Raw genomic sequence first — 13,706 nt, forward strand, 5'->3', positions numbered from 1 at the left:
CCTCGATGTTAATTATTCTTATTTAACATTTAACTTCAAATTTCTAGTTGTGAAAACAAGTATCAGCAATTTAAAAGCTATCTACAGACATGTTTCTTTTAACTTATTTTTTCAAACCTGGTATCTGGATCAGGAGAACATTTAAAACAGCCTTCCTCACTAACAAGCTTAACATCAAGTGCTCACAGCATCCCCCAGATTTCAGCTCTGGGGCTAATTAAAGTGGTAACTATGGCAGTCAGTTTATCTTGAGGTTTGTTATCTTTTAAACAAGCAGTAAACACAACAGTCTACTTCTATATATTCTGAATCAGGAACCATTATTTAACCAACCTGGAAATAATCAAGAAAACCACCTTATTAGAATCTCTCAAGATGCAATCTGAAGTTAACAGTGAGTGTTGCTTAATGAACATAGCAGTTCTACTTAATTGAAGGCTTTCAGCCAAACTAATGATTTTTAAACATGTCCTGAACTTACTCTGGATGTAATTTCATACAAGTACTTCTCAGTTTCTAACTGAGATGCATGCAGAATACAGAGTGCTTCCCCACATTATGTGTATGTATGTATGCATATGGCTGATCAGGTTTGATCAGAAATGCCTGCTGCAGCCAAAATCAGCAGCATCCTCTGCTCAGTTTGTCTTCCTTCCCTGTAAAACTCCCACCCATACACTCCATCCCTCTTCTCCCTTTCATCATTTGAATCCCTGGTTACCTCTAGGCCAACTAAAGCAATAGAAGAGATTTAGATTTTGACCAGCTAAGCAAAGAGAATCAGTTTGTGGAAAGAGTTCAAACTGACATCACAGATGCTTTCAGCAGAGAGGCCAGGAACATGCAGCTGGCCCCCCAACTACGCCCTATATCCCCATGGAAAGCAAGCCTCAAATGCTGACTTTATTGCTGACAGTAGGCTACAGCAATACATTCAAATTCATTTTTTAGAAAAATGAGGGCTCCTTTCATGCCCCTCTCCAGAAGTACCTCAAGTTTCTTTCTATGCTGTACTTTCCTCAAAAAAATAGTACCACTGATAATTTAAGCTGGTAACCAGTTAAACTATTAACCGCTTTACTCTTGCTTCAGAAAGTTATCCATCCTTCATCTAAAGTAGCAGACATCTACAGCATTCAAGATGCACTGGCTTGACCTCTTAAAAAAAACAACACAAGAAAACACACATGCAAACAGTGTGTGCAAATCACCATACTTATGTGACAAGCAGTCTGCCATGGATGTTATTGGCACTGACAGTCCTCTCCTACATATGGAATAATCAGAATTCCTACTAGAATTACCCTAATAAGGGAGTGGAGGCAGTAGTAGCGCTGCATTAAGTCTTACAATTAACACAACATTAAACATCTTGGTTTTTTTTATTAAAGCACATAAAAATGCTTTTGCTCCTAAACATTTCATTAGATAAGGAAAATTCCACATAAGTAGGGAAAAAAAAACAAAAAAATAACTAAATTCCTCACCTTCTTTTCTGGGTCTAGAACTCCAGAAGCAGCAACTGAGAGCTCAAGTTCCTTCTCACTGTTTTAGTTTTAACAATAAAAAAAAGAGTCAAATCAGAAGGCAGTAACAACTATACTCATTTTTTTCAAAGCACAGACATTACAACCCTGAAATTGCTATAACTCTGAAAATACAGAGTTGTTACCTCGTAACACACTTCTACTTGATTTCTTCTGGAGTCAGGAAAAGTTTTTAATAAACATATTCAAATACATTATTCAGAACTACACCGATATATTCTAATTTCCAGTCTCGGGTTTGTTCAGTATGTACAATTTTCAATCACAGTGAAGCTGTCAAAAGTAACTTTTTAATTCATTATCCTTTCATTGTCTAATGGTGTGTTTGTGTATATCTCTATTATTCAGCAAGCAGCTACTAATACATAAGCAAGAAACTAGTTTTTTATTACTCTGCATAAGTCATACAGTCAAGAACTTTGAAAGAGAAAGGTTACTTTCCTAATCTGGAGGGAAATGAAGATTCATTTTCAGTTGTTCAAAGTAGTTACTCACAGTTCTACCACTAGGAAAGATACCTCCAGCTACAGCTTTTTTATCCCCAAGAAATTAAAAATCCTTTTTTCCTTTTAAATCTTTTTCCATAGTTTCACTGAAAGCTGATGAATTTATTAAAAACTAAAATTCTCATGCCCCCTAGCTTAGTTAGATGTAATTAGCCTAGCTAGATAGAAAATTATCACATTCAATTAATGAAATTCCTTTAAATTTCAGACATTCTCTTTTAAAAATAAAGTAATTTTCCATTACCGCCTCTTATTTCGCTGTTGCTCAGCCATCTGTTCAATTAATTCTTGCCTGTATTTCTCCTTTTTCCTTTGGAGAAGTTCTAGGTCCCGATCACCTAATGGAAATGGTCACACAGTATGTAAATCCTTCACAAAATATACTAACATAGTAGGCAAATGCACTGCAATTCAGTCAAGTCAAAAGCATGAAACACAGCATGGTACACTATAAGGCAACACAACCACACGATGATTGAAGAAGTGTTACTTCAATTTTATATTCTTTTAAACTCTTTTCTGCTCCCCCACTAAGAAAGATGCACTGTGGCAAGTCCAAATTATGAACCATTGCTGTGGATAAAAATGAAAGTTAAAACAAAAAACAGCCCAAGCCACAGGGGAAAAAAGCATATTGGTTTACTTTTAAGATGGTTTCCATGACTAATATGAATTAGAGAAGTATTGGCAGATATGCGTATGTAGAAGGAAAACAACAATTACATCTCACATGGATTTTATGAACTTGAAAAAAAAAACCTCCAATTTTTGATAATTTCTCCAATGTATGCGTGGAGTTTTCTATTAATAATAAATTATAAAACAACAATAAAAAAAATCATAACTCTAGATCACCAGTGACCTAGACCTGACCAGTGAAGTGGACTTCAAAGGAGAAAGCAGGAAAAAAAGGAAGGAAAACAAATATCCACAATTCACCTCAAGTTTCTTTCAATTATTGCGCTGTGAATGCAAAGTGACCAAAGTATGCAAGAGAACCTCGTGACTTGTGACTTCTGACTGAAATCACTTCCTATTTCCAAACATTTCAACTTTTATACAATCTTGTGAGGAAGACAAACTCATAACTTTGTGTACTCAGGTAAGAACAGCAAGATGTCTGCAAACAGACTGGAGATGCTGACAGTTACAGCGCCATGATTTTAACTCTGCTTTCAAGCCACTGAGAAAATCATCCAGCCACATACACTGAAGATCAGGCACATTCAACTGTAAAAATAAATGGAAACTAATGCTGACAATATGCAACAACAAAGTAAGAATGTATCTGGGCTTTACCCTGATTACAACTAAGAAGAAACTTGGGCCCTTCAGAATTAATAGAAAACTCTACAAAGGTAAGTGGGAAAAAGTCAACTTTTTACTATTATTATTTTCTCTATGTATCTAACACTTATTTACCAGTATCAGGCAAAATAAGCATGAAGAAAAAGTTAAATACGGAAAGAATAGCTAATTATGTCATTAGGTTAGTTTCTATACATACCAAGAACAAGGCCTGTAGCATACGTCATTTCAGGAGCAGACTTGGCAGGTTCATTAGCTAAAGAACTAATCTGTGCCTGATTCCTGGCAAAAACAAACAAGAAAACAGAAAGATCTGACTTTAGCTATGATCCGTGTAAAATGCGATAGATGCATTTACATCTTAGCTGAGTACCTTAGCTATAAGAAAAGTATGGGTCATTTTGGATAGCATGTTAGGGGTTTTAAGTAAGGCTTTTCCTCTCACTGTGATTTTGTAGTACAAAATACATTTTATACCAGACCTAAAATTGCCAGTTCGTGAGATCCGCTGCACGTGCGATCTCTCCTTTAGTTCATCTTCATAATCTGCAGGTAGATCTCTTACTATTCCGTCCAGATCGGGCCTTAAAGAAATAGAAAGTACTCAGCCATGCTTGCCTAAAAACATCCAATAAGAAGTGAAATGTGCAGCAGATGGACCCTCAGCCTGACTTCACATTGGATAACAGAACCAATTCAGAAAATACTACACATTTTTATTATTAGTTTTTTAAGAAACAATTTGCTTTGCTAGCATTGTCAGAGCAGCGCTTTGTCCAGAATTCAAATTCCCAAGTCAGCTTTCATGCAACCTTCAAGCCAAATGGATACCACACCTCCCATAAAATGTCTTTTTACTTGAATGTCTGGCTGACTGCATGCTAGCTTGACTTTCCCATGTAGAACTCAATTTTCCTTACAAAAACCAGATACTCCCCTCACAACAAGAAAGACATTGAGGCCCTGGAGCATGCCCAGATAAGGGCAAGTAAGCACATGAAGGATCTGGAGTACAAGTCTTAAGAGGAACGGCTGAAGGAGCTAGAATTGTTCAGTCTGGAGAAAAGAGGCTCAGGGGAGACCTTGTTGCTCTCTGTAACTACCTGAAGAGAGGTTATGGCAAGGTGGGAGTCAGCATCTTCTTCCATGTAACAAGTTACAGGACTAGAAGGAATAGCCTCAAGCTGCACCGGTGGAGATTCAGGTTGGGCATTAGGGAAAATTTATTCTCAAAGAGTGGCCATGTACTGGAATGTGCTGCCCAGGGAGGTGGTGGAATCACCATCACCAGGTGTTCAAGAATATTTGGATGTGGTACTAAGGGACATGGTTTAGTGGGGAAATGTTGGTGGCAAATGGACAGTTGGCCTAGATGATCTTGGAGACCATTTCCAACCTAGGTGATTCTATAATTCTATGAAATACTTCACTACAGAGCCAGCTTCCCTGACAAGTTTTATTGCTCTTTGTTGTATATATTGATACAACCACAATCCTAGCACTTGTGGCAACCCTAGACAAGATCTCAGAAGTGATGCAGGGTCACACACTTGGACATTTGGGCTGCACTGACTGAAACTCATCTTGCTCTTAATCCCAAGGAATTAAGCCTATGACAACTTGAACCACAGTTGTTGGGTAAACATAGCGAAAGAGTCATTTCAGCTTTTTTAATGACAACCTATTCTCCACTATGCACCTGTCATTCAATCAAGATTAAAGACAGGTAATATGGCAAATACCTAAATTCAGGTGCTGAAGTTCAAAGCATCCACATACAAAGAAATAAAAAAGAAACTTCATATAACTCCAAAGACACTAAGAACTGTATGAGCGCAAGTGAGTTTTTCCTGAAAACATCTAAGGTAGCTGAATTTACAAGCTTTTCTAGCCCTGAAAATTGCTCTGTAATGAGAACGTCCATTTACCTTGATAAACTAGGGTGAGAATAGGTATTTAATGAAAAAACAAAGCACACAATAGACAAAGGTCTATTTTCCAAAGCTGAGTAAAGTCCTGGAATTCCTATTAAAGAAATAAAACAAACAAGCAAAAAAAAAATCCAAGGTAAATATAGAAAGAAACATCTCTTTTCATGTAAGAAAATCCACAGCTCTGTGCACCTCTGCAACTTAAGTTACAGCCAATAATCAGAGGCAAAAGGAGGCAAACAAATTATTAAACCCTTATTTAGCATCTTAGTTTCTGTTGGGAGTCAAATGAGAACTGGACAAGGTTGACCACATCTAAAACGTGTTAAGAAAAATGTGAGACCTTCAGAAGCTGAACTGTCAGATTTTATTTCTTGAAGAAAGATCAATTGCAGTTTGTAAAAGATGAAGTGGAGCTCCTTCCAAAGGACAAAAAAATACCAGGCAACAAATTGCATTGAGAGCAGACCAAGGCTGTTAACAAGCACCACAGAAATAAAGCAGAAAATAGAGTTAAAGATACCTTTCAGAATAATAAAGCCGGGGAGGTTTTCTCTCATAAGCACTTTCACATCTAAATCTGGGATCTAATTCTTCACCTATCTCGGGATCACAGTCCATTCTGTAGTATCTTCGATCAAAGTCACGATCCTCATCAAGTCTGTGATACCTTCTAATAGGAATTAGAGACTGGTTCGCAAATCCCCGATGTCTTCTACTGGGAACATCCAAATCTTCATCAAGTCTTTTATTTAATAGTCGACTTCTGAATTCAATTTCATCATCTAGTCTATGGTACCTGTCTTCTTCCAGCCGTCGCTTATTTAGCAGCTCTTCATAACCTTCTGTGGAAGTAAAGGCATCTTTCCTGAGAGGTTCTGCAGCTGTACTACAGGACTCTACATCTGTATGTAATTCAGGCTGGAGCCTGGTAACAGCAATAGGTTTTTTATTCCTGTCCATCTGATGCTGTTTAATGGGAAAAAAATATTTAAAAATCTGAATATAAGCAGACCACATGCAAGGAATACAAAAGCAAGTTTTCATTCAAAACCTGACTGAGGAAAAGAACAACTGTATCTTTACAGGCCCTTCACCTGAGATTTTGAGTAATTAAGAGGGAAACATGGGAGACTAATGTATTAAGTCTGATCCCTTTCTCTCCAAATTTCACACCAAGAAAATTTGGGCAGCTGTTTGAAATTGTCAGGTGAATAAGGCAATGGTGGCAAATTCATAGCTGCTAAGAACCTCTACATGGGAAATTGTCACCAGCACTGAAACACATCAACACATTAAATGAAAGGCTTCAGCTCAGAATCCGAGATCTATCACGTACATGCTCAGTCCATATTCAAGAGTAAAGACATTACTTTAACTTACAACTGCGTAGTATCAAATACTGGACAGCACCTGTCCTGCTTTCTCCTGGACCGAACACAGACTAAGGAAAAGCAGAGGAGCACTGTGTGGTGCTCAATACGTCCAGTGAGACAGTTTGTTTAGCCACTACTTCTACCACCAAGAATGATGTGGAGACCAGTTTCAGAGTCAGAGAAGAGTGAAAGTGTTCTTCTACCACACAGACACAACAGAAATAAAAACCAAGAACCGTACTTTGCCATATGGTTCGTAATCAGGACTCAGTAGATACATCCATGAAAATGCATCCTAAGTAAAACACATTATTTGCTCCTTTTGTCTTACTTTGCATATTTTAGTCAAGGATGAATATAACCAACAAGATCATTTATGTTCTCTTTCCTATCAGCTTCAGTAAAAGTGAATTACCTCTGTGCTTCTCTTTGCTAACTTCCTTAGCTTCTCATTCCATTCTTCTTTATCCCTGAGATACTGATTGTAGTCCTTGTTTCTTTCAAGACGCAGTTTCTCCTAAAACAGGCATTGAGAAGTGAATCAATTTTGCATTTTGAGTAGTAGCTTTTAACTTAAATCTCTTCACCTTATCCAAGACTGGATAGATGCTTTTGCAGGGCACCATCAAGCCTGCAGAAACTGCAGACAGCTGTGAAGTCTGCCAGAGGGGTATTCTCCTCAGCTGAGAAACTAACATCATCCTTAACAGGTTAAAAGCTAGTAAAACACCCAGCAGAAACATCAGTATGCTGGGTGACAACATATTTTACCTAGTACAGATAACAAAAATGCAAGTGTTACCCTCTAAGCATTATCTGCAGGGAGGTTGACTATTTTAGCAGGGCACAGCAGGACACCTTCTGGCAGCTTTTAGTTTCTACAGTAGCAGTACGTAAAAGGATAAAGAGAATACAACACACTTCTATGTAAAATCTCAACTGAATGTCAAACTGCTATAACCTCCACCCCAAATAAATAAACCCCAAGTTCAGATATCTCTATTTTCCACAGAATTAATCAAAAATATTTTTCATTGTTTCCAAGAACCTGAAGCCAACTTAATCTGGCACAAATAAACACTTCCCCTTGCCCACGCATTTCACTCTTGTTGCCTCCCTTCATTTTCACACTAATATATTTTAGAATTTGGGGCTTTTCCATAATGGTTTTCATTTGTTTGAGGCCTCATGTGGTTCCTTGTAAGCCCAAACATTATCATCAGGACAAAAGAAGAAAGAAAGCAGAAAGAATGAATAAGCACAGCAAGAACAGAAGCAACACATTTCATAGCAGAAGTCACGCGCCAACTCACAGTGACTGCACAGCCACAAACACAGAGCAAGAGTTCATTTTCAAGCTATACACCGTTGAATTTTCTCCAGGCACTCACCTTGGCAGACCTTCTCTCATCAATAGGAAGAGATAATCCCTGAGTATAAGGATCTACTTCACCTGTAGTCAGGTAATTTTTCTACAATAGCAAGAAAGAAAGAAAACATAATCCACTATACTTCAAAATACCCAATCTCACTTGTGAAATAGCTGCTAGGATTGTAGTTGCTGAAATGTATCTCATCAGTTCAGTGAAACAAATACTGATGATAGCCATCACACACTGAAGATATGGGATTTTCTCAGAACAGATGAAGTGAAATCAAGAAATATGGAAAGAGAAGGGCTTTGTTAACTCCAAGCTTTAAGTTTATATTTGAAAGTGTTAAGTGCACTTTCCCTTACACTACTTCAAGGACTATTTAGTCTCTGTGTATCAAAAGATCATCATACTAAAAAATAAGAAAATACTCAATTCTTTTGTAAAATTATAAGCACTGGAAGATTTTTCCAAGACGTTGCTTGGTCTCTGTCTTATTTAAACAAATGGAACCCATCCTAATGCTAGTCACCAGTCTTTAGTACTATCTGTTCTCTATAACAGCCATCACCAACTTTTCCTGATAACAACCACCGAAACTTGTCATTCCTTGTGGAACAAGAGTTACTCTCTTAATGAGCTTCCAGCTGAAAACACAATGATGTTGTTTAGCCCAGCTCTCCAGGTCACAACACAGGAACTGGGCTGTAGAGTTAGTCAAAACATCAGCCCTTCCAGCCTAACATCAAGCAACGCTGGAACACACCCTGAGACTCAAGGTCTAGTAGTCTCATCACACATCACTCCTTTACTAAAAGCATCCTCAGATCATTCTCAGTCAATCAAATTACCTTTTATGAACTTGAATACATTTTTTAAAAAGCTCACTTATTTCCATGCTCTGGACTGATGCGGGGAATTAATGGTATTGCTATAAATACGGTATTTTACTAGAATGGAATCTTCCTTCTATTTATCTATGCTGTAAGTTAGCTTAAAAGCTTAGAGTAAGCAGATAAGAGCTCTGCATGCTCTGGTACAAAACCATGCCATTATGACTTACATTCCACAACTACACAGTAAATGATTTAAGCACCATACAAATATTCATACACTGAGACAACTATACTAATATGAAGAACTAAACTATTTTTCCTAGGGAAAAAAAAAAAAAAAATATATATATATATATAAATAAAATATAAAATAATAAATATTATATATATAAATAAAATATATAGATATTAATATTATAATATTACATATAATCTTTCTCAGGCTTTACAAGCTTAATATAACATAACTGAAAAGCCTGCACATCTAAATTTGTAAGAAACAGAATTCAGTTGGTGACATAATACTAAAAGACTCAACAATTTCATTATTCAGGTGCTTTGGGGGGAATTATTAAACTGATCAAGTCTGCATACAATACTCGAACTTCTGAAGTTTCAGATTAAACAAGAAGCAACAATTATATGCACGTCATTTCAATTAGAGGTTAAGAAGCCAGTTAATTCTGCTTTGCCGTTGTTATTCAGGAATTCTAGTGCAGGCTTAATGTAGTTACTTTGTTTCACATGCAAGTTATCCATAGCCCAAAAAACAACAGCCATTGATTTTCTACCATGCTACCTTCTGGTCCTTTACCGAAGTTGCTTAATCTGAAAAACCTGGATACACAACATTAAAAACATGGAAGTTAACAATTATGCACGGCTGCGTCATGACATTTAGCAGAATTGCTACAACTGAAGGCAGCTCATAAAGATGGGCCTCTGGTTGTTTTTCACATATTCTGAACCACTCCCTGCTGATTGGCTCCAATGCTCTCTAAAGCACCACTGATGAGTAATCCCAAGAGCATTTATAATTTTAAGTGCTCACTATTTCATACCTCCTTTATTACAAGTTCAGATACACATACTTAACATCTATCTAGCGTATGACTTGAAGCAAATGTCTACTAAAATCAACCAACTTCTGTACAGTCAGCATTAGGCAGTTACAATAGCAAATGCAAAGGAAAACAGAAATCGGTAAATGCTTTTAAATCATAATAATGGAAGATAATAAATAAGCAACCATTCTGCGCAATACAAGCAATGCAATTAATCACAACTAATCACTACAGCACAAACAAATACACAAAGCACAAAAAAAAAGTAATGATTTCTTTAATTCAAAAAACAAAGCAAAAAGCTACTCATTGAATAGGGAAAAAAAAGGAACAAAAAGATATTGCAGGCACCCTACCTTTCTTTTTGCCTGTGAAATACCCTAAAATCGGGGAAAAAATACTATTCAAAAGAACGTCTTCGATTCAAAAACATTTCACTTTGCAAGGAGTGATTTTTTTCTTATAGCCAATCCATTACTCCATCCTAAGAACTAAAGGCACCAATCGGCATTTCCTAATGGAAATTATTTGCTTTCTGATTTTTTTTTGTTAGTGAGATCTGATACATTATAAGGGATACAGAACACTGCCAAGATTATAACACTTCATACATACCATTTCCATTTAAAATTATTACAGTTGCAGATAATAAATCCTGCTAAGCAGAGCGTGGAAGTTCTTTCATTTCTAAACTAAAAAGAAGCCAGGAAGTGGAGTCACGCTACTTAGAGGAATTACAGACTGCAGAATAAATAAGAACTTAAGGATTCTATTTTAGAAGCGTGTGACATTTAAATTCTTAAGTAATAAGAAAGCAGTAAAGAGACAAATATAGGAATTTAGAGTACTAGTAGATTCTAAATGGCAAGGAGATCTAAAACGTATCCTAAAGACTAAAATATAAAACCCTTCCCAGTGGTGACATTTTGAAACCACTTTTATTCAAAAGGTCTTTGAAACCAGCCATCATTCATAAGAAATGCTTTCTTATCACAGATTTTCCACAAATCCTATTCTGTTTTATTCAATTAAAATGACTCACTGTAAAAGACTCCTTAAAGTCGGACAACCAGACAAGAACCACTACCTGAGAAAGATATCGCCTATAATCTTGTCGAAGTTCCTCTTTTAGTTTATGCTTTTTCCGTTCATATTCTTCTCCAAGAGGTAAACTCCAGCCGTAGTCACCTGAAAGTTTAACTCTGATAAACATTATTATTCTACCATTTGAAATCAATACAAAGCACATACTGTAAAGCCTACACCTGGATTTTAATCAGACACGGCAAAACAAAACAAAAAGACTGATGCAAGCAGCAAGTACAAGACAACTGAAATGAAAAACCACTTTCTCTGCGTGATTACTTGGGTGGAAAGCGTGCTAGAAAAATTCATTGTTTGGGGGACATCATTTTTCTTCTAGTCCTTGCGTTCTTCTCTCCCCACTGAAATAAAAGACTAAATTAAAAGAATATCAACTATAATATTTAGGTTATTTTGAACTGTTTCTTTTAACAAATGTTTCAAAGGAAATCCCTCTTCTTTCACATGTTACTCTATGAATTACTGATATGTTAGGCACTGCTAACCACACAAGATAAAACATTCTAAACTAGAAAGCAGTAAGCTGCTCATTTAGCATGAAACATGTGAAATCCACATCAGCTACCACACAATTAGAAGGAATCAGACCAGATAATAATCATATTTAAGTTTTCTATCCACTTCAGTGAGCCGTACAGTTTTATTGACCAGACTCAAAACTCATTTAGTTCAAGAATTACTGTCTAGTCTTGTAAAGGCTGCCTTCTTAAAACACAGTGCTGTGAAGTTGGCTGTTCAGATGAAAGATGGACTTCCTAAGTTTTTGCTGCCAGTACCTCAAATAACAGGAAAACACCGATCATCTACTGAAAACTAAGCAATTTTTTGTCTTGCTTTTTTAAAATAACATTACTTCTGGGGAAAAAAGAAAGGAAAAAAGTATTTTGCGTATCTTCCTTATTCAAATCCCAGAGGAAAAAACCCCAAACCTAATCACAAAAAATTCCACACAGCACCAAGATACTTGATAGAATAAAGATTCAGTACACACCTCAACTAATGCTTTAATTAAAAATCCAAAGCAGTAATTGCTTTCCAAAAATTCTCAAAGGGAATCAAGTACTAAAAGCCAGAAGACGCAAAAATATGCACTATACCTAAAGGACAGTTCTGTTGACTGTTTGGAGGTATGTTTTCTTTAGACATGGCGATGAACATTTTGCCAGTCTCAGAAAGCTTCTCTGAGTCCTTATTCTGAAAAACAAACAAACCAAACCACAGAAGTTTGCATCATTAGAAAGAAATATCTCAACAATATCATTAATAGAACTACCAGCACTTAAGAAAGGAGACTGAAAGTAAGGTTTTTAGTACATGGAACAGGTTATAAATTTCACTGCTACTATCAGGAAAGTAGCTTCTCCTCCATGACACGGAAGTTAGCTCAGTAAGTTTCATGTCATAAGCCATTTCAACTATACTTCCACGTGGTTTCATAGCTTACATGCATCACCGCTGTTTTCTGTGTGAGTTGAACAGTTGTACAACTGCACTCTGCTTGAAACCATGAAAGAACTTCAAGGCATTTCAGGGCAAAATGAAAGTACCTGACCCCTGTAACTATACTTTCAACATACACCTTCAGACTTTATCAAGCTACAGGCTGGAAACATTCTCCTCCTCTTTAACTTGATTTTGTGCAGTGGATATAAAAAACACAAACAGCCCAAGGACTCTGTAAGAACTAATTTTCTTGAGAGGTGTAAAAATATTTACATTACCCACGTAAAGGGAAAGAAATTCCAATAACCTACCAAAACAAAACCAGGAATGAAACATTATAACTGCATTTAAAAGCTTAAGCTGTCTGGGGGTATGCCCACCCTCCTTTATTTTTTCTTTTAAACTAAGGACCTAATCCAAGCTCCCTGAGAATTACAATAGCTAAATGATTTAGATGTTAGCTTCTTGATAAAAAAATACCTAAGGTGATCTGCAAATTAAAAAAGATGTACAGCTTTAGAGTTAGGTACTATGCTTTCTAGTAGGATAATCATTATAAGAATAGATTTTGTTGAGCTGACTGGACTAAGTAATTGGCCTTTTCTATTATGTAATTTCCTTATCAGAAATGTCAAAACTATTTTTTACCTTCTATCCCCATCCCACCACCCACTCTCTTGGAGTGGGCATAGAGCAGTTCCCTAATTGGAAAATACAAATGTTACTGTGTATGCTTGGTGGCAAACAGCTTATAAAAAGATCTACCAAAGTACAAATAAGAAGTATCTATGGTAGAAATGGGTTGGACTAGATAAATCATTAGTATATATATGTTTCAGCAATGCAAGCAGTTTTAAAAGTTTAGTAAAAGTAAGCTAAGGTGTTTTCAGAGAAGATATTTAACACTCTTACCCTTATTTCCATGTAAGGTGGGTCATTTCCAAGCTCTGCCTTATCTTGTGCCAACTTTGCCTTCTGATCTTCAATAAACTTTTCTAAATCTTCCGCCATCATTTCTAAGTTGCAGGAAAAAAAAAAAACATTTGTATCAGAATACAGGAAAAAAACACAACAGAAAATATGCATAGGAATTGGACAGCATACTGTTACTTTTTGTATCAACAAAATAGCAGAAGCAACAGGAATAGCTACCATCTTGCAATTATGGTACTACCATGGATACCAGGCAGGTTGCCTTTAATCAGACATGCAGGAACA

The 13,706-nt window shown here is 36.4% G+C and overlaps 1 protein-coding gene across 3 annotated transcripts in view; it reads right to left on the reverse strand.

The window, feature by feature from the left end:
* The window catches only part of CSPP1 (centrosome and spindle pole associated protein 1), a 46,034-nt gene that overhangs the window by 28,944 nt on the left and 3,384 nt on the right, over positions 1-13,706 (reverse strand). For all 3 annotated transcript variants that reach the window (XM_072328436.1, XM_072328437.1, XM_072328435.1), the window contains exons 2-12: positions 13,401-13,504; positions 12,143-12,239; positions 11,029-11,129; positions 10,298-10,321; positions 8,060-8,140; positions 7,084-7,185; positions 5,816-6,261; positions 3,844-3,945; positions 3,561-3,643; positions 2,298-2,391; positions 1,488-1,545 (exon numbers count right to left, since the gene is read on the reverse strand). In XM_072328436.1, coding sequence (XP_072184537.1) covers positions 1,488-1,545; positions 2,298-2,391; positions 3,561-3,643; positions 3,844-3,945; positions 5,816-6,261; positions 7,084-7,185; positions 8,060-8,140; positions 10,298-10,321; positions 11,029-11,129; positions 12,143-12,239; positions 13,401-13,502 — 1,290 coding nt within the window. In that variant the 5' untranslated portion in view covers positions 13,503-13,504. The remainder of the gene's footprint in view (positions 1-1,487; positions 1,546-2,297; positions 2,392-3,560; positions 3,644-3,843; positions 3,946-5,815; positions 6,262-7,083; positions 7,186-8,059; positions 8,141-10,297; positions 10,322-11,028; positions 11,130-12,142; positions 12,240-13,400; positions 13,505-13,706) is intronic.

The sequence above is a fragment of the Excalfactoria chinensis genome, chromosome 2 (genome assembly GCF_039878825.1).
Source record: "Excalfactoria chinensis isolate bCotChi1 chromosome 2, bCotChi1.hap2, whole genome shotgun sequence".
NCBI classification, from domain to species: Eukaryota; Metazoa; Chordata; class Aves; order Galliformes; family Phasianidae; genus Excalfactoria; species Excalfactoria chinensis.